The sequence below is a fragment of the Ochotona curzoniae genome, unplaced genomic scaffold, assembly GCF_017591425.1.
Source record: "Ochotona curzoniae isolate NIBS_2020 unplaced genomic scaffold, NIBS_Ocur_1.0 contig_908, whole genome shotgun sequence".
NCBI classification, from domain to species: Eukaryota; Metazoa; Chordata; class Mammalia; order Lagomorpha; family Ochotonidae; genus Ochotona; species Ochotona curzoniae.
This window is the reverse complement of record NW_024466607.1, coordinates 18331137-18352361: the sequence shown is the minus strand read 5'-3', so window position 1 is coordinate 18352361 and position 21225 is coordinate 18331137. Positions and strand designations below refer to the sequence as shown.

Below are 21225 nucleotides of genomic sequence, written 5' to 3'. Positions count from 1 at the left end.
CACGAGGCACTGTACTTGCTCCTACTCCTGCGCCCCTTCATCCAGCAACCCCTGCCTAGCCTCACCGGCCCAGTCAGCATCACAAGGCTGTGCCCCACAGCGGGACGGCGACAGCATTCCCTGCCTTCAGTGCACTCTCAGGCTAGCCCAGCTGACACAGATGAGGAGGTTCCAGATTACAGGAGAAAGGCATGGCAGTGTGCAGGGGAGCCCTGTGCAGGGAATCTGAAGCAAGTCCTTGGGTGGGGACGGGTCTTCAAACAGCTCAGGAGAAACATGTTCCACGAAAAGATCACGTGTGGATTCCAAACTGTTCCGGCATCAAGAGCAAGTTAATTTTCCACCAACTTTCTAAAGTACCCTCATGTGGATAAGGAGTACAGAAGGATGAGGAGATAACTGAGGGTTCCTCTTGGCCTTCAGGGACCCCCAAACTGGTTCCCTCTTGCACCTGAATCAACTCGGCTCTCTTCCCTTCCTTGCCATCCTCCAGGCCAAGAGGACTCCACTCCACCTTTCAAAAACATAGCCAGATTCTCTACTATCCCCAGATGCCTCTGTGATCCTTGCTTCCCAGTAACTCCAATTCTCTAACTACCCCAATGCACTTCCTCCTTCAAGGTCAGAACCACATCAGCTACCAGATGGAACCTTCCTGGTCCTCCCGATTCCTGGAACTCCATTGGCATGGATGCCAAGTCCGTCCTGGGTCTTCTCTGAGCCTCAGGTCTTTGCCTCAGGTCTTCTCTTTGCCTGCAGGTTCACATTGAAGATGTGTTTTGCTCTCTGCCTCCAGCTACCCACCCCCATATCCAGCCCACAGTCTTCCATGCAGTTAAGAGTCTGACACGTGGCTACAGCTCCATCTTCCACCTACTTCAGCCTGGGCTGAATGACGCTAAGGGCAGTCCAGCATGCACACAACTGGGTGCTTTGAGCGCTCCTTGAAGAAACACAGGATGGCAGGTCCTTTGAACTGTCAGGTCCTGAGAGCCTGTGATCATCCCCAGGCTGAGGAGGAGCAGCCTCTGGTGACACTCTAGGAAACGTGGACGTGTCGACCATCACGATAACTGGAGTAGGGATGTCTGTCGTGTTTGCTGCGAATCCCTCTGGTCGCACTTATAGGAGACCCAACTAGGACACTCTCATTTCTGAGTCTCCTCCCAAATATGATTTCCCCAACCAACTGCAGCTCTCTGACCACCTCGGCCTTCCCTCCCCTCTAAGAAGCACAGGGTGTCTTTCCCACTGTAAACATGCTAGGTTCTCTTGGCATCACTTCCAAGAGGCAGCAAGCAGTCTCTCGCTGGTGATTACACAGACCTCAACTTCTCTTCATGGATTTGAGCAGTAACTCTGAAGCTCAAGACAGCTTTGGAGTCTTCTAGGGATGAATGGATGCCTTCATCAAAGTCCTGATCATGAGCAGCAGGAAAACCTCCAGAATATGTCACATACAGAAAAAAACCAACATCCCTGGGGTTGGTCCTGAGCAGGACGGTTATAAGATACTGCTTCAGGTGCCCATATCCTATTCTTTGCTTCTAACCCAGCTTCCTGCTAACACACACGCTGGCTCAAGTATTTGGTCCCTTGTCGTCCACTGAGTCGCAGGCTCCTGGCTTCATCCTGGCCCAGCTCTGGCTCTTTAAAGGAACAAGAAAGTAATCAGTAGATGCGGGATTCTCTCTTTCAAATAAAATAAAGTGAAACAGAAAAGCCAAGCATCCTGCCTTCTTTCCTGCTATTTGGAGCATACACTGCGGTTTGTCCATGACACACTCTGCCTCTCTCCTGATCTGCTGAAGCTAAGCTCACCCTGTATATGTGGGATGTCATTCTTTCCTACTTAGGGATTTTATTCCTGAACAGCCTCTCTCATCTCCTCTCTGTGGATGTGTCTGATTTGTCTGTGTGATTTGCATTACCAGTCTGCCTATAATGCTATTCTCTCCAGAAGCAAGCCTGGGGCACTGCAGTGGATAAATCCATGTGCGTGGATAGACAGGGACTTTGTCCTTCCTTTAGGTCCTGGAACCTGCTAGGAACTATGACTTGCTCTCCAGAAAATGTCTCACTCTCGTAAAACTGTGCCCACGTCCTCACTCTCATGACATCCCTGATCCAGATGACAGGAGGCTTGAGGTGGTGCAGGTGGCTCTGAGCAGGTGGCCCTGGCAGGAGTCCAGGGGAGGCAGAAAATGCCAGCCCCCCTTCTCATCCTACACATAGGCTCCCTGCTCAGTAGCCTTCTATTTAAAAAGATCTCTGTCAAGTGAGCATGACTCAGTGTCACCACCCTTTCCCATCCAAAGCACCAGAGGACGGGACGTGGGCCCTTCTCCTTGTTCTCCCAGCTGGCCAGCACTGACAGGTTTACAGTGACGGGTTTTACTGGGCCTCTTGAGTGGAATCAGCAGTCAAATTATGATCATTTCTGTCCAGCTCCATCTGCACTAACCCCTACTATTTAGAAACTTTTCTGACTCTGGAAATGTAAAACCCTGAACTGGAGTAATATGGGCTTTGGGGCCAAGGTGCTCCACAATTTCAAGCAAATTTGTTTTTAATTTTTAAAATAAAAAACCATTGAGGTTCTACCTAACTCCAGTGAGAATGACCCAGATACAGAAATCAACCACCAACAACTGCTGGAGAGGATGTGGGGAGAGAGACGCTCTACTCATCTGTTGGTGAGAGTATAGACAGGTACAGCCGTATGGAAGTTAGTATGCAGTCTTTTCAACTGAGAATCGACCTATCATATATGACCCACCTATCCCACTCCTGCATACATACCCAAATCAAAGGAAAGGTGCATATGAGAAGGCAACCTGCACTCCACAACAGTGAAAACACGCAACAACCCAGATGCCTGTCAATAGATGAATAGATAAAGAAACGGTGGTACATCTACTTTGTGGAATACTACAGAACCATAAGAAGAATGCAATCCTGCCATTTGTAACCAAATGGCTCCAACTAGAGACCATTGGGCTTAGTGAAATAAGCCAGTTCCAAAAGGACAAATACCATATGTTCTGATTTAAGACAGGCTTCATGCAAATTACAAAATAATTAGACATAAAAGGTAGCCCGTATATACATATATTCTCATAGATGAACTTTACAATGAAGACTAGCATACAGGGAAGTAAAGATATGTTGCAGTGTGCAGTTCTACTCGGACTCCCAATAAAACATTCAAGTATACCTTTACGGTACGATACTAGATTTTCTACCTTTGCCTATATATATCATGTCATGATACACTTAAGTAGCAAAAAGTTAAACTTGTAACTATTACTAAGGGACTATAGTACTATTATAATGCAGGAGAAAATGTCTGGAGGGGAGAATGGGAATGGAGGAATCCCTATATTTACAAAAGTCTACCATGGAAAATAATAGAAGAAAAAATATTTTTCAGTTGTGAAGGTAAGCTCCCACTCAACAGTTTATTTCCTATGTCCAAAATGGCTGGGCTAGGAGGGCTGAAGCCAGGAGCTCAATTCCAGCCTTCCTACCTGGATAGTGGAGACCCAATTACCTGAGCCATTACTCCACACTGGAGCATCTACAACCACAGGAAATTGGAGTTAAAAGTCAGAGCAGGCACTCAAACCCAGAGACACTGATGTGGAATACAGGTGTCTTAACCAGCGGGCCAAACACCAGTTCCCAAGAAGCCTGTTGTGATTATTAATGTCTGTCTGCTGCCCAGCAGTGGGCAGAACCTTGGCCCTCACTTTTCTTAGACTAAACAAGCAATGTCTACAGAATAGCTGCAAATGGGAAACAACAAAACACAATCCAAGGTCAGGTTCCTTTTGCTGCCAGGATTCTCTCTACCCTAAAGGTCTGAAGAAGCCACAGACAGCACCAGGACTTGTCAACTGACCACAACAGTCGGTCACATAACAACTTCTGGCCAGGGCTGTCTGGGCAGTGCCTGTCCCAGGTGATGACCTGGAAGTGTCAACTTTTCGCAGAAACTAACAAGTATATACCTTTCCAAGGTCAAATGGCTTTTAAAGGACCATGTCCACCTCTCTCTTCCCACCTCAGCTTTTCTGTTCTACTCCAAAATCCCCTGACAGAAAACAAGCTTTATCTGATACCAACAGCTGTACCCAGGGGTTCCTCCATCCTATGCTTTGCTCATCCATCAGCTTTCTGGATCAGCACCAGGTAGCAGGTCTCACAGGAGGCGCTGTGGACAGAAGGCCAAGCCATGATCCAGAGCAGCTGCTCACCAGGGATCAGATGGATGGGCAGGGACTGGTGTGACAATGATAACACACTCCGAGCATCTCAGACATGCACTGCTAGGGCAGGGCTGGCTCAGGTTGTGCTGTCCCAAAAGAGGTAATATGGCAGACAGACAGGCTTGCTGAGCCCATGGACTGGGTACCTTTGGGAGTAGGGTGGGGTGGGGACGGAGGAGTTGCAGGAAATGAGGCAGAAGTGTAACTGGATCAGGATTTTATGCAGGATTTGCTTTTTAAATAAAAACGTTTAAGATTTATTTTTTATTGCAAAGTCAGATATACATGATGAGAGACAGAAAGGAAAATCTTCCATCTGTTGACTCACTCCCCAAGCGGCTGCAATGGCCAGATCTGCACCAATCTGAAGCCAGGAGCCAGGAACTTCCTCCAGGTCTCCTTCTTGGGTGCAGGGTCCTAAGGGTTTGAGCTGTTCTTGACTCCTTTCCCAGGCTACAAACAGGGAGCTGGATGGGAAATGGGGCTGCCAAGATTAGAATCGGCGCCCAGAGCGTTCAAGGCGAGGATTTTAGCCACTAGGCCACCATGCCGGGTCCTCATGCAGGATTTTTGAATATTAGACTGAGAAAAGTATTTTTTTTTCTGCCTCCATCAATCTGTGGCTGGTACCATCAGGAGTTTGGACAAAGGCAAGGGTATAGGCAGAGGCAGGGAGATACCTTAGAAGGCACCAGAGAGAGGGACTGCCCGAGATAGAGAGGGACATGGAAGCCCTGCACGCAGGATGCATTTCACAAGGAAGGAGTGTGGGGGAGGCCTGGCCACTGAGGGGGAAAAGTGGATGGGGCCCATTGGAATCCCAGTGTAGCATTGTAAGGACATGCAGATGTTTTATAGCCTTAACCATGAATCAGCTGGCATCAATGTGATTGCCGAAAGAGCTTAAAGGCAGCATCCATTTCCACGCCAGGGAGGTGGGAAACGTACTTTGGGAAGACTTCTGGGACTTTCTCAGGACACTCTCTTCTTGTTAGAGGCCCTGCCCTGGGGGACAGATTGGATCAGGTGACCCAGGGCCCACTGTGCACTGGCTCCATGCAGCAGTAGAGGACAGCTCTGAAATCCTGATTTCTTTCCCAAAACCCAGATTGTCTTTCCCTCTTCCAGGCTCTAGTGACCAGAGGCAATCATTAGATAACCTCAAGGTAGAACCAAGGTCAAGCCCACCTCCAAACAAGCCAAAGATGAAGCTCTGCCACCTGCATAACACACCATGCACCTGCTGGATGGAGACGCCAGAAAAGGCCCTGCTTCCTCCATCTCCCTTTTTGGAATAAGAGAATCGAAGGGAAAGCTCTTGCAGGAGGAAGAGGCTGGAGAAAATAGAGCTGGCTCTTATGTCAATGGTAGCTCCCCCTTCAAGACCCTACGATGGCATGGTCAATGCAAGGCTGAGCACACCATGCAGAGGGGACAAGGGGGGAGGTCTTCCCCTGGGGAAGGAATACAGGAGATTTAGGATCCTGTTTGCTGTTCCTGGATTCTCCTACTTTGTGGTTCCTCACCACCCTCCGGGTTGGATCAGTGCTCAGACAACCTTTCCCAAGCAAGGACGCTGCTGCTCCACTGTGGAAGTTCCCAGCTCTGGATCTTCTGCCTCTTTCCACTCTGCTTTTCTCACTTGTAGCTCCTGGGGACCTGCTTCTCACATGGTCAGGGATTATTTTGGCTTGTGAACACCAAAGAGGAGAAAGCGAAGAGAGTTCAGGAAGGATTTTTGAGAGCTTTGCTTTCTGGGGAGTTGATTCTTTCCAGTGCATCCAGGCACTTGTGTCTTCACAACAAATCATATGTCCTATGGGCAAACAAGCAACTTGTGCTACTCTTTTCCAAGTATTCTCTGGGCTGGTGAGTGGCCTGGTGATTCACCTGTCCACATCCTGTTGTTAGACTGTGTGGGTTTGATTTTCAGCTCAGGTACCTGACTCTAGCTTTTGCTCATGCAGAATCCGGGAGGCAACCGTGCCGACTCAAGTACTTAGACTCCTGACATGCACCAAGAGGCATGAACTGAGTTCCTAGCCATGGCCCAGTCCTGGTCACTATGCTTCCTGGGGGGAGGGAATCAGTGCATGGAAACTGTCTCTCTGTCAGCTTCTCAGATAAACACACAACAATATTTTTAAAGTCTATGTAAAGTGGGCTTAAAAGATAAGATTTTTAAACCATCTGTTGTAATCTCATGCCACAGAAATGTCTTTGCTGAGTTAAACTACAAAGCAGTTCCATCTCTAGCGGAAATCACCCATTTGAAGACTCTGATGTATCAGTACTGATTATTAACCAGTTTACTCATTTCCCCTGGGTGTCTGCTCACACACCACCAAACCCTCCTCTCGCTCTGGAGCGTTACTGGGCAAACTGAGAGCAACCAGCCACTGAGGCATGGGTTTACTGGTTGGTCTGTGAGTCCCTTGCAACACCCTAGCATGTGAACACACATACTCAAACACACAGGTATGCAGACACACACACACACACACACACGGTCACACATGCTGGGTGAATGTGCTCTTCCCTAAGGCCGGGCCAAGCCTTCAACAGACTCAGAGCTTGAGCCTCAGGCGAGGGAAGACAGGGCACAGGGCACTTGGGAAAATGGTGCCCAGCTGTTTTCTGGGCAAATTTCTCAAGTTGCTTGCCATGTTCTGCCTTTGTAACCTTTTCCACCAGTCCTGACAAATATTGTTGAAAGAAGTAGAGAGAGAGGCAGGAGGGAAGCAAACCAAAATTCCAAAGGGAATTAGGATGGCTTGGGGAAAGGGGAGAATGCTGATGGACGTGGATATGGACAAGTCACAGTAGGCAACACCTGGCCATGCATAAGGTGCCGAATTTGACCCCACTGCAATTGCCCCCATTAATCACTTACAAATGTCCTTTCTTTTTGGTCCACAAAGATCTGATAAAGTTCGCATAGAAATTAATTTAATTAGACACTTATGGAACTATGGAGTACAGGGAACCATCCATTTCTTAACCCATGTTTTACTGAAATTAGTTTTGTCAGATACCCAACAAACAGAGAACCAGTGGCTGGGGCCCTGGGTTCTGCCATGGTGTCTAAGAGTGATGGGTAGTGTTAGGAATGAGAGAGTGAGGGTCCCACAGACCACAGCTCAGCTCAGCTCGGCTCCTCAGTTTGGGACTTTAGCTTGAGGCAGTGCCAACGTCTGATGGTGGTGGTGGCAATCCTTGTAGTCATGCTGGCAGTACAGGGCACCCACCAAGGTACTGCTGACCGAGTAATTCTTTACTTCTCACAGTGCCTCCTGACAAGCACCACCAAAGCGTCCTCACTTTATGGATGAGGAAACAGAGGCATAAACCAGCTAGCTATGCCATCCTTCTAAACAATAAGTGGCAGAGAAGCGATCTGAATCCAGTCCAGTTCTAGAACTGAGCTCTTCGACACCAAACTTTACTCTTGTCTGCCCCACAGCTGTCAACAGCCATGACGGCAGTTACACTCAGGCTCAAAGATAATACAACATGCTGGATTCAAATATTTCATGTCATATTGTACCTCAAAGGAAAATGAAATTTTTCTAAGGGAAATATAAGAAGGGCTGGCTGGGAGAGTTGCTATGGCTGGCAGCAGACCTTGCCATTAAAGCCGAATGGGAAGCTCTGGAGCCCCAGCCAATATCAAAGCACAACTGGGGCCAAGTTCCTTCTGTGCAGTCAAGGTTTGAATCCTTCCTCAAGGCTCAAGTCACGAGGCAGGGTTCCCTTACATGGCAGGGCACACTGCGCTGGAGGCAGGAGCCTGGCTGCAGAATCCTCTATTCTACAGATTCTCAATTCTCTCTTCCCTCTTTTTTTTTTTTTTTTTCCTAAGAATCATTCGCCTGAGGTTTTGCTTTTGCAGAGTTGTTTTTTTTTTTTTTCTCTATGTGTCTACAGAATCCCCGGTTGAATTTCAACATTCCCAGCTAGCACTGCTTGGCCTAATTCGAGCAGGAAGTGGGGGGCCTCTTTGGGGCTGACGGACCCACAGTAGCCTCTGGAGAATAAGGCCAGCAACTCACCTTGGGCTTGAACGCGATGACTTTCAGGACCATCTCCACGGTGAACACCCCAGTGAAGACCATGTTCAGAATGTCCATGGCATCATTGAACATTTTGGACTGCTCGTAGTGCTGTGGGCGGCGGGGAGGGCAGAGGGAAGCACAGGGCTCAGCACCTCGGCCAAGACCCTGTGCCCTCGCCTGGCTGGGGACTCCCACCCACTCCTGACAGCCGTGCCACACTGAGAGGCCATACGGAGAACGCCCATCAAGCACAGGGGTCTGTGACAAGATGAGGATGACCAAATGATGAGGGGACAGGCATCAATGTCCTCTGCTCAGGACCAGGGGACTGGACTCCCTTCTTTTGGCAGGGCTTAGAGTCTGGCCATAGGCCAAGACACAATGCAGACACCCCTAGGATGTTTACAAGTAGAGGTAGATTTGGTTAGGGATAGCTTCTAAGCAGAGAGTGACCCAGACCTGCTGTTTCCTACACGGTCCTTATCACCAGGAAGATTTCTTACATTAGGGAAAGTCCCAGAAGCATGGTCCCTCACTATCTTTTGTCCCGTTTTCTAGACAGCAACAAGATTTGGCATGTTTAAAGTCACAGCCGAGAGCACTTCCGGATCTTGGTCTTTACTCTCTGTCCTAGGACAGTAGCTACCAGGTAACACAACTTGTGACCATTTCCACAGCTCACCACCGCCGTCATCTGACTTGGTCAGTTAGAGTGCACTGAAATCCTTGTGCCCAGTTGGAAGGCAGAACTATCTGCATTTCCAGTCAGAAAACTCTCCATCCCTGGACTGAAAGCCTCCAACAACAGGCATGTGGTTCAGGTTTTGTTTTTCAACACCGAGTGCTTGACCGGCTTGCCTGACGTAGACTATCGCTGATGTGGGTGTCAGACATTCTCCTATCCTACCCAACAGGACAGAAAGGCTTAGGGAGTCCCAGGAACTTTCTCCCAGTGCACAGGGAATAACAATCAGGGACAGAAACTCGTGCCTATCAAGTTCCCCTAGCTTTGATCTCTTTAGCTTCTGGCTGACCCCAGAAGTCCCTCGTAAACCAGGAAGCAGAGTCAAACACCACATTCGCTCACGTTCCAGCACAGTGTCACCTAGGGCCTTGTGTCCAGCCAGTCTCTAACACAAAGTGACCTTGAATCCTACCGTGACAACTGCCAGCCAGAACAGGAGGCTGGCCACACCACAGCCCACATGCATCAGAGACATCACAGCCCTGCTCTTGTGAGCACTGGGCACTGGGGGCTGTGCGCAATGCCCAGACCTGACCCCCGCGGCTGTCTCCATCTTTACCTGCATGGCCAAGCAGAGTGTGTTGAGCATGATGAGGACAAACATCATGTATTCGAAAGGCGAAGAGTTCACCACGTACCAGAACTTGTACTGGTAGGGGTTTTTGGGGATGTATCTCCGCAAGGGACGCGCTTTCAAGGCGTATTCAACGCACTGACGCTGTAACGGCAGAAGAGGGTGGGGGAGGGAAAGTGGGGCTCTGAGCACTTCCTGGAACAGAGACAATGGTGAGAGTTCCCAAGGCACCCCCCAAAACAGGGTATGTGGGCCACTGCAAAAATGACCGCCAGGGAGCGGGAGTGAAGGGGCCATGGGTGTCACCCTGCATCATTGAAAGGGCGGGACCCCCAGCACTGTCTGTGGTCAGCTTAGCAACCTTGGGAGCTGGAGGAGCGCACACTCTGCTTATTAAGGAACCTGCATTTCTGAGCTTTCAACCATCTCTGCTGAGCTCCAGCAGCATACACATAGGAACTTCATAAAGAGTGTGGAACATGAAATTGAAAGATACGCTGCTTTGGGGGCAAATTTTTTCAAATCCATGCTTATGTGGGGTCTTCCAAAAAAAATGAAATGCGTATTATGAAAGATAAACTGGAAATAGATTTCAAATGCTTTGTACCATCAAAAATGTATCCTAAATTCTTTTCCTAGGAACAGCTTGATGCTTCCTTGTACCAATGAGCAGAGCTTTGGGGGACCTGGCATGGACTACACTGCTGCCTTTCCCTAGGACCAGTGGCTCGGAGACTGCAGCCTGCCTGCCCATGCTGCCCTCCAGGAGAGAAAGCCACATGGTGGCAGGCATGGCAGCTATGGCTGCTCAGAAGGCTCAGAGGAGACACCCCTTGGGAGGGCTGAACTGTAAAAATATCCATGTGGGAGCACACTGGGCACATCTCGGAATCCCCAAGCTGTGGTCAGCAGAGGCGGTCTGGGAAGGGGAAATTCAGCTCAGGTTCAGCTAGAGCACCTCCTTGTTCCCTTGTTCTGGGAGCAGATACTTGCTCCATCCCCTGCAGCAAGCTCAGTGATCCTGCAGCCCAGATGGGGGTTGGTGGGGGGTGGGGTGGGTGGCAGGCATCCAGCTCAGCCTCCAGGAGGGGGCATCCAGCTCAGGCCTTACTAGGCTGCCTGGATTTGGATGCAGGCTGCTGATAGACTCCCTGGCCCTGATTTCAGTGCAACTTTGACCTCAAAGCCTGGGCTCCAGGGATCTCAAGGACTGACATAGGAACACAGCAGGTCCTGGCCTTTTGGGGGGCCTCAAGGTGGAGTCTACAAGGACTTCCTGCCGAGCCCTACAACCCTACCAGTACATTGTCCCACTCCTCCAAGGTGCAGGATGCCTGCTCATGTCCCACCCACTTCCTCTCTGCAAGGCCTGATGGCCAGAAGGTTCTTGCTTACTGCAGCATCAACATAGCAGAGATGCTCAAGATAGAGATGAGGGGAAATTCCCCTGACAGCATCTTGCCCTCACCATCACCACACTGGGGCTGAGCTGGACCTCCTGAGAGTTACTCCTCAATCCTCCCATGCAGATAAGGGGGCAAACCCCAGAGAGCAGCGGGACACACCTCATGTCACAGAGCAGGTCCAGACAGAGTGGGGCCACCATAACTACAACCCAAGGCCCCTCTGTCTACAAGATTGCTTGAAATGAGGGGCTCAATGGAGAAGGAACAAGGGCACTGCAAATCTAGTCCCAAGTTGAAAGTTAACTGCCTTGTCCTTGTGGGGTGACAGGGCACCTCCCCTAAAGTCAGCAGTGACACATCAAGAGCAACCCTCCCTTCTCCAGGACTCCACCCCATGCTCAGAGGACATTCAGCAGGGTCTGGAGGAGCTGGGGTCATTCCTTACTGGGAGAAGGGGGTGCTCCAAGCACCCAGGGGTCAAGGGAGGCTGCTTGGCATTGTACAATGCACAGGGCGGCAGCACCCACAGTCAAGAATGACCCCACCTGACCTAAGTCAAGAAACTCAGCCCCAAGCATGAATGAAAGGCTCTCTCAGCAGGGACTATGAGAACTGCAATGGGACAGACACATGTCACCCAAGATACTGAGCTGTCTCTAGGGAATGAGACCACACCATCTTCCTCACCAGTGGGCCAGGGGTGGACCTCACTATTACAAAAGTCTGATGTGTGTGTGGGCATCTGGGGTGTGCTCTGAATGGGGCCCAAGCCGCAGGGATGGATGGGAGGTGGGCGGCCCACGGGAGCTGGGGAGGAAGGCAGAAGAGCAGATGCTCGGCCCTGGCACAGGGATGGAAGCCCAAACAGCGTGTGACTTTAACCTGATTTTTGTCCAGCTCACAGTTCTTATACTCTTTCTCTCCCTGCTCCTGAAATGTCACGATCACAAAGCCCACAAAGATGTTCATCATGAAGAAGGCGACAATGATGATGTAGATGATGAAGAAGATGGAGATCTCTACACGGTAGTTGTAGACGGGGCCCACGTTCTCTCCATTGGAATCGATGGCTTTATACAGCAACCTGGGGAGGGGGGCAGAGAAACCTCATGAGGACATGCCAGGCCAGCCCAGTCATTATCTTTCCCAATGTCCCCAGAGTTTTAAAGCCTTGTTCCCAAGGAACGCACATCCCAACAGGCGCCCACTCCAAAACCCAGTCAGCACCTGGCATACCATCACTGAGGAATGACTTTCACAGTCAACCAGTCAGAAGACTCGTGCTCTGCCCACAAGTCACTGCAGGAACTGAAAGTTGTGTGTTCATGGCAAAGACCAGCTGCAAGCACCCTGCTTGCAGTTCCAAGGAACTGCAGGGAGGATCCCTGAACTGGAACACAGATGCCAGGAAGACGCAAGTTCAGTTGATCTCTCCACTCTAATGCAGAGTCAACACTTTCCCCCAAGTGTGGGGCATACACCATTTGTGGGCATCCTCTCATGGGGTCCTCATGTACCTTCTAGAAAGACAGACACCAAGGTTGACCCCATTTGGTCAATGCTCAGACAAGGAGCCAAGCACCCAAGGTCACACACCTCAGTGGTAGAGCCGGGAGCTGAGTTTGGCTCTTCCAGGTCCCAAGTTTGTTCTCTCACCCCAGTAGCCACCCTGAGCTGCCACTGCACAGCATATAACAGACAGTGCCATGGTCAGTGCCTTGGAGACTGGGAGTCCTGCCCCGCTTAGGCCCCCCTTGGAGGGCAGGGAGCCCCTGCCTCCTGTACTCTGCTTTATTCTGCCTTCCTGACCATCACACACAACCCATCCAACCACAGCCACTCTTCAGGCCTGGGCTTTCTGTGGCTCTAGGACACACAGCTTCTCCCTTCCTGCTTGGATTCCTTGGTGCCCCTACTAGATTGGAGCTAGTTTTGTAAGTGACCCATGACAAATGTACACATGTGGTGCAGTATGAATTTTAACACAGAGGTATAATGTGTCAGGGTAGCAATCAGATCGGGGCAACTGCTAAATGCTTGTCCTTTCTTTGTGCTGGAAACCTGCAAAAGCCTCTCCAGTAGCTGTTCTGAAAGATGCCATTAATTGTTGTCAACCACAGAGAACCTACTGTGTTAGACCTTTAGAGTGTTATTCCTCCCATGCACCCTGTTAACCATCCTCTCTCCATGTCGAGGGAGAAACTGTATTGAGACAATGCTGCAACTATGCTTGTCACACCCTGGTACTAAGTCCCAGGGCAGTGGACTGTGTGGGACACTAACAAGACGCTCTCAGGGAAGAACAGAAAAGACTGTCCAGTCTCATCCAGAGGTGCTGCCCAGGACCCAAATACTGCTTTATGCACCCCAGAGTCCAACTGGAAGGCCACTGCAGGGAAACCCTGCCATGACCAGGAAGAAGAGCCTCTATGGGCCAAGAAGTGACTGATAAACATCCCCGACACGGAGGGTTTCCTTGACTTTTCTGTGCTACCAAATGTTCACTTAAAATGGAAGATTTCATGTTATGCACTTGTCACCTTGATTGCAGACAGATAGACTGCCATCCACCACTCTAGCACAGAGGCCTTGGGCCCGAGCTCCCTGGGGAGCGTGTGAGCCCTGTACTTACGCAGGCCACCCCTCGAATGTGGAGACCGTGAAGAGCGCCATCATAGCGGAGAGGACGTTGTCGAAGTTGAAGTCGCTGTTCTGCCAGACTCTCTCCCGGACCACGGGGCTGTCGACATCCCCGTCCTTATAGAGAATGAAAAGGCCCCTGGGGAGGGAGAGAAGTTTGAGTTGTGTTTGAGTTTCATGTGAGACAGGTAGAGTTAGCACTGAACCACTTGTCTGGGTGTCTGGCCCCAGCCCTGCCTGTTGGGCTCCCACTGTGCTGCCAGCTGAACTGCACAGCTGGGCAGGGCCAGGCGGTGCTGCTTTACCCTGTCTTTGAAGTCTCCTCTTGGAACCAAGCAACCAATGAACCACTAGTGCCATGCAGGGTCCAAAGCCAGCAGGCCGATCTCCTTTCCCTACAGTACAAAGGGACTTTCTGACCCAGCTTCATCCCTGTCTCTGCCACTCAAGTAAGTAGTCTTAAAATAAAAAGATAAACATAGTTTGATATAAAACGCTTTGAAATCCACCTTTTTGAGGTTCACAAAAAATGCCCATTATGAAAAAAAAAACATGCATGGGGATTTCAAAATTTTTACAACTACAACAAAAGTATGTTTTAATCCAATTTTCCAGGAATTTTCTAAAGCTCCCTCATATCAGCCAACAAATAAGAAGTACTGACTATTCAATATCTCTCACATACAATAGGCTCAAAGTACATGGGAAAAAAAAGAATCAAAGCTTCGACAATAGAGACTCCCATAAGCTCTGGGACACAGACCTGGGCACAAGCCCCGCTTCAGATTTAACCTAATCTCTCCACACTAAGTTCCAAACTTTCTGGCATACTGGATTTCTTTTAAATTTTTAAATTTGATTTGAAAGGCAGAGAGACATGGAGAAGTAGGTGGGTGGATAGATAGATGACAGATCATTTTTCCATCCAATGCTTCATCCCCCAAAATGCCTGCAATAGCTCCAGCTGGGCTAGGTGGAATCCAGAAGCAAGGAAATCAATCTGGGTCTCCCACAAGTGGCAGGGACCCGAGTGCTTAGGGCCTATTACCTGCTATGTCATGGAGTATGAGTAAGCAGAAAGCCTGATCAGAAACAGCCAGCTTAACACCAGAAGACCCCAACATGCAGTCCACCCAATGGGGTATCTCAAAGGCTACATCAAACACCTGGCCCTGGTACACCACAGTATTTTTGGTAGAACTTCATTGCTGGCAGGAAACATGGAATCGAATCTGAAATATTGATTTCACACACAAGAAAGCAGAGGCTTGGGAGAGGGAAGGGACCACTGCTGTTGTGCTAGGTTGTGGGGTGCATGTTCCATGCAGCCTGTGTCAGCACCTCCGAGTTGCACAGCCAAGGTCTGGGTCATTTGGTGCTCTATGACCACACCTTTCACTTAAAAAAGCAAAACAAACAAACAAACAAACAAACAAACAAAAAACCCTGAATCAGTACACATGGCACCAGCAGCCAGAGTTTATTTGCATCTCTAGGGTACAGGAATGCAGAGTTCTGCCCAGTTGAAAGCTTGGCTAGAGGCCCCCAGGCCTGCCTTCACAGTCCCTGGACATCTTGGAACAAAAACCACAAATGCCTCCTACTTTGTCTCTCTACTGCCACTGCGAATGGAAATCCAGCCAACATATGGATGACTAACAGAAGCAAGGGGAAAGGAAACTAAAAAATGAGTTAGGCGGGGTGGCCAGTCCAAGGACAGCAGCGAGCTGAGCTGCAGGTGCTGACCTGAGGGAACACTGTCCACTGGCTGCAAGGGGAGCAATCTGGGGCACTTCACAATTGCTAGCTAAGGGTTTTCCTCCTCCAGTTTATGGAAACATCAACAAGCATCAAAATCCATTAATATCCACTCTCTCGGGGTGATGAAAGCGTGATGTTTTGGAACTAGATGAATGGAGGTGTTGTTGACTATACAATATGACTGTATTGAATGCCAGCAAGTTATACAGTTAAGATGGTGAATCTTCTGCAATGTGATTCTCACCTCAATTCAAAGAAAACCAAACAAAACACAATCATTACCTGCCAAGCAGAGCAAACAAGCCTGGTGATCCTAATTTTAAGTGTGCTCGCTTCCTTCTACATGTCCATCATTTCTTTTTATTTGAAAGGCAGAAAAAATAGAACCACACACAGAGAACTCCTATCTGCTAGCTGACTACCCAAACGCCGGTGGGACCCAGGAACGCTAGCCAGGTCTCTGGGTAGCAGCCAGGTCTCCAGGTGGGAGCCAGGTCTCCGGGTGGGAGCCAGGTCTCCGGGTGGGAGCCAGGAGCCAAATCATTTGAGACACAATTGCTGCCACCCAGAGCCTGCCTTGGCAGGATGCTGAGTTGGGAGCTGGAACTGAACCCAGTTACTCTGATGAGGGATGCGTGCTGCTTCACCACTCAGCTCAACACCTGCCCCGTCCCCACATAGGCCTCTCTTCCTTCATTCTGAAAACTCCCGCGAGATGCTAACGTGAGTGAGTCCTTCAAGTTGTGGACTTGTTCTTACACACTGCCCCCTCTTCTCAGGACACTCACCTGCATTCTTCAGGGTTACTCTTGGCTTCATCTGTGCAGCGATAGAACTTTCCCTGGGTACAAAACAGACAGATGGTCAAGAGCAGGCTTCTCCAAGACAGACACCTGGCTTCACACAGGCAGGCGCTCCCTTCTACCTTGAACAACTGGACCCCGATGCAGGCAAACATGAACTGGAGGAGGGTGGTGACGATCATGATGTTGCCAATGGTCCTGATGGCCACAAAGACGCACTGGACGACGTGCTGCGGGTGGAAGAGCAGGGAAAGCACGTCATGGTAGCCGCTGGGATGAGCCAGCACCTGCCCCGAATTTCTACAGTTATGTTTTTAATGTGATTTTCCAACTCTGCAGTACCTTTTGTCATTCGTTCTCCAAGTCATCTATAGGAAGGTCCCCACAGTGTATCAGGGTAAAAACAACAAAAGCAACAACAACAACAACAACAAAACCACCTTTGGGGCCTGGCACAATAGCCTAGTGGCTAAAGTCCTCGCTTTGCACAAGTCGAGATCCCATATGGGCCCATATCCCATCCCGGCTGCCCCGCTTTCCATCCAGCTCCCTGCTTATGGCCTGGGAAACCAGTCGAGGACGGCCCAAAGCCTTGGGACCCTGCACCCATGTGGGAGACCTGGAAGAATCTCCTGGTTCTTGGCTTTGTATTGGCTCAGCTCTGGCCATTGCACTCACTTGGGGAGTGAATCATCAGACAGGAAGATCTTCCTCTCTGTATATCTGACTTTCCAATAAAAATAAATAAATCCTCAAAAACAATTAAAAAAAATCTTTGGGGATAGCAACTGCCTGGCACTTGGGCCACAGGGATCCCAACCACTAAAGGAAGAATCAAACTCTCCAGCTTTTTATGGAATCTGCAAACTATTACTAACAATGGAACAGTAATCCATGGGTCGTGATCATAAAGAAAGTAACATCAATGACCAAACACAAAGGAAACAACTTGTTTATAAATACCACAAGCCCTTGGCAAGCAGATAACCCAAGCCATCCTAGCCAAGAAGAATCTGTGCCTACAGCAAGTCCCACCCAGCACCAGCCCAGCTTTGGAAGAGGGGAAATCAGAACCTTAAGTCCTTTTGCTCTGTTGATCGCCCGGAGTGGCCTCAGGACCCTTAAGACCCTTAGAATCTTCACCACGGAGATGGCGCTGGACCTAAGGAGGAAGTGAGGTAAGACAGTAAGTCGAGTGTCTTGTGGGTGGACAGAATGCATTCATACATTTCATTTTCACACCAGTGTACAACCTGCAAGAATCCCCTGGAGCCCTGCTGGTCTCTGCCCCAGACTTACAGACTATCTTCTCCCCGCAGCCCACATTACACACACGCAGCCGACCCTTTGGCTTTGCTCTTCTCATTCAGTGTGAATGCTAGGCTGAACTTGGCTTTGGGGCTTCAGAACTCTGGATGCAAGTTTTGGGCAATGTGGCAGGGGTGGAGGTAGGCAGCTTAGAAAGACCTCCCAGGCAGCAGTGAGAGCCTGACAAGTCTCACAGGAGATGCAAGGGTTAGACAGACGGCAATGGGGTAGCCTCCACAAAGTCTCCAAGGGAGAGGAGGCAGCACGCAGATGCTTAGGGGTGACCAGGGCCATGCTGGGGGTCAAAGTGGCCCAGAGCTGCAGCTGGGGAATGTATCAGAGCTGGGAAGGTACAGGTTTCCCTGTGAGCTGTAACTTCAGGGCACCCTCAGGCAGGATTCCTTGGTCCTCTCCACTGACTGCTGGCTTCAGGTATGTGCACACAGGCATGACAGAGGAGTATGAACAGTCAGGAGCTCAGAGGCCAGTGGGACAGCAAGGCCACCTGATGTTCCCCCTGGGAGGCTCTGTCCCCTAGAGATCGCAGGGAAGTGGCAGGCAGACACAGCATGCGGCTCTGTTGTTACCCCGAAAAGCTATGGAAAGCTCCTAGGTCCTTGGCTTTCAGCCTCAGCTCTCCCCCAAGCTGGAGTACTAGAGGTCAGAGGAGGTCACAGTGGCTGCACGTTTGGACATCTGGGGAAGTCTGCACTGTCCAGGCAGAAGGGGTCGTGCAAGGTCACTGCTCTGAGCCTCTCCTGCACAGGAGGGCCCAGGCCTTGGGGCAGCTACTGGCCTCCCCCCCCCACCATCTACACATCTCTCACTGTCTGCTAAAAGCAAATGGCACAGAGAGGAAAGGACCCAGTTCAACAGCCAGCACAGAAAGAAAACTAGATGCATAGGGCTTCACAGCCCAGAAGCCAACTGAGCAATCCTAGGCAATCAAACAGTATCTCACTAGAGTGACGTCAACTTTTACAGTTTCTGCAATAATTTCTTCCATAACCATGCCATCTACAAGTTTTAGGCGCGCGCATGCGTACACACACACGCACACACACTCTCTCTCTCTCTCTCTCTCCACATGCCCTCCCCCATCTCCCCTGAAAATGCTTACTGGATTCCAAATGACACCAGGGACACCCCAACGACCAGCATATCCAGCAGATTGAAGTAATTCCTGCAGAAGGCCCCTTTGTGCAGGAAAGCCCCAAATGTTGTCATCTGCAAGCAAAATCCAGGGTGGGTGACTGCGTCCCCGGGGAAAAGAAATGTTGGCCTCTTCACAAACTCTCGAGGTGGTGAGCACCAAGTGACAGGTGTGCATTAGGTGAGTAGCAGGTTCCCATGGGAACAGGAAAAGGGCACCTTATTTCAAGCATGATTCCCTAGAGAGCAGTGCAGACTTCACCACAGCACTGACAGACTTCAACGGCCAGTGCATGGCTGGCACGTCCAATGGGCCTGTCTCAGGACACCCTCCCCAAGCCTGTTTGTGTCAGCATGGAATTGGCATTCCAATGACTCGGCTAGGCAGGGAGCGCTGAGCTGACCTCTTGGGCCAAGGAAGCCCAAGTCCTGGCAGGGATGCCTTGCAACAGCACAAGCCTGGAGTGCTTACAGGGCTCTCTTTAGAAGGGAGCCAGCACTGCGTATCCACATGTGCATATCCACATGCGTCCCCTACTTCTCCTCTGGTTCCTCAACATTCAAGGGCTCTCACGTGGGCCCTGATCCTCGCATGGGCCAGGAGCCTATGGATCTCACCTAGGTCTGTCTCACGGCTTTCCTGCCCCACACCCTGCATACCTGCAGCACCCGTGTGAAGTGTTCCGGGGTGCTTTCTACTGAGGACAGAACGAGAATAAGGAAGCCTCCCAAATTAAAAAAAGGGCAAAAAGATAGAGACTTCATGATTTATTAAAAACAAAATGTGCAGGGGGGATTTCAGACAAGTACAGGGGAGGAGAGGCAGAGTTGGAAACATTACCCTGAGTCTTGGGGACCTGCCACTTCTCAACCCTTTTCTTATATGACAACGGCAATTGCACGAAGTTTCATCGCCCAGCCTCCCCAGGCTCCCCTTGGACCCCGGGACCTGGCATTTCAGATGCCAGCAACTTCCTGGTAAGTCCTCACTTTCTGAATCCTCCTTGGCTTAGCTCGTTCTACAACGTTCTTCGAAATGAAGAATGACTTGGGAGATTTAAGTCACTGAGGCAAATCTCCACGCATTGTAAAGTACAATCATTTTTTTCCTTTTTAAATAACCCCGAATCTCATTTTCTCCGAAGCCAGAGAGTAAACATATTCATTTACCTCCTTAGGAAAAAAAAATAAAAAACAACAGGGACAGTAAAACAAAACCTCAATTACCCAGGAAATGGAGCTAATCAGGACACGTCTCTCCTATAGGCTGGAGGAGAAAGCAAGTGAAAGACAAGAAGCTGAGGTGGTAGCAGAGGCCAGTGGCAAGTAGACATTCCAACCCCAACCCTGAATTTTGCACCCGGGCTCTTACTAGGGGGCCCCAACCCCAGGCAGCCACCACGGCTCGGCTCTTGAGTTCCAAGAGCAGCATCTGCCATATTGCTCAGCTTCCGGAGGGGAGCACAATCCCAGGAGTAGAGGAGCTATTTTAAGCAGGTGGGGGGGGGGGGGTTGGTTGGCTTTACATGATTGAAGAATAATGACAAAAGGTGAGAAAAAAGTTTGGGTGGGTGGAGAGAGAACCACTGATCAGGTTATTTGAGGTTTCATTTTATAGTTATCAAGAGCTTAAGTTCTACCTAAAATACATTTCTCCTGTGACACAAACCCCAAAGGAGTTTAAAGAAAATGGAGGCTGCAAGTTTTCATCCCCCGCCAGGGAACCATTTCTCTGTTGGTTCTCACAGGCCACGCTTGCCCAGAGCCACAGGGACCCAGGTCTTGTAGTTTGTAGTTCACTGCTGTGGGCCTCCAGATCTGCAGGCACGCGAGAATGAGCTTTCTGTGGCATGGCTGCTGCAGGCAGTACACGCAATGAGGGCAGCCATGGGCTCATGCATGGGCACTACATTTAGTAGTCTTGTCTGAAGGGTGTCCCTTTCATTTGTATAAATGTAAGCCCATCCATTAAAATGGACAGAACAAACAGAAACACAAATGGACTCAGGTTGCCTTGCAAGTACCATTGCAAGAAAACAGCATGTCACTGTATTAGGACATGGAAAGCATAAGGCAGTCAGGAAAATAGGAAGGGTGACCTTCCTTCCACAACATAAGAACTTTTCCTCTGACTTGGACACCTGGAAAAGCTTCCAGCTGACATTTTCCAGAAATAGTTTTTTTTTTAAAGAACAAAATATAATTTCCAACCATCATCATAAAGTCAAAGCACCTCCTACATGCAAATACAGGTTAAAAGAAAACGGCAAAAACAGGCTGGAATGGTTAACCGAAAAAAAAAAAAAAGGCTTTTGGTTCAAAAAAGAATTGAGCTTTATCACAGAAGACCAAAGTTTAAAAAAAAAAAAAATCCAAAATCAAAAGCACTTCACGCCGCTTTCCTGTGTCTCACACGCAGGAGGGGCAGGTCCTTCAACACACGGCCAGGTAACCTGTTACCTTCAAAATGATCTCAAATGCAAAAGTACCAGTGAAGACATAATCTGCGT

The 21225-nt window shown here is 49.6% G+C and overlaps 1 protein-coding gene across 5 annotated transcripts in view; it reads right to left on the bottom strand.

The window, feature by feature from the left end:
- The window catches only part of CACNA1D (calcium voltage-gated channel subunit alpha1 D), a 419352-nt gene that overhangs the window by 45175 nt on the left and 352952 nt on the right, over positions 1-21225 (bottom strand). For all 5 annotated transcript variants that reach the window (XM_040994635.1, XM_040994637.1, XM_040994639.1 and 2 more), the window contains 8 exons: positions 18684-18790; positions 17330-17417; positions 16378-16485; positions 16241-16293; positions 13684-13830; positions 11934-12135; positions 9631-9789; positions 8324-8434 (listed from right to left, as the gene is read on the bottom strand). In XM_040994635.1, coding sequence (XP_040850569.1) covers positions 8324-8434; positions 9631-9789; positions 11934-12135; positions 13684-13830; positions 16241-16293; positions 16378-16485; positions 17330-17417; positions 18684-18790 — 975 coding nt within the window. The remainder of the gene's footprint in view (positions 1-8323; positions 8435-9630; positions 9790-11933; positions 12136-13683; positions 13831-16240; positions 16294-16377; positions 16486-17329; positions 17418-18683; positions 18791-21225) is intronic.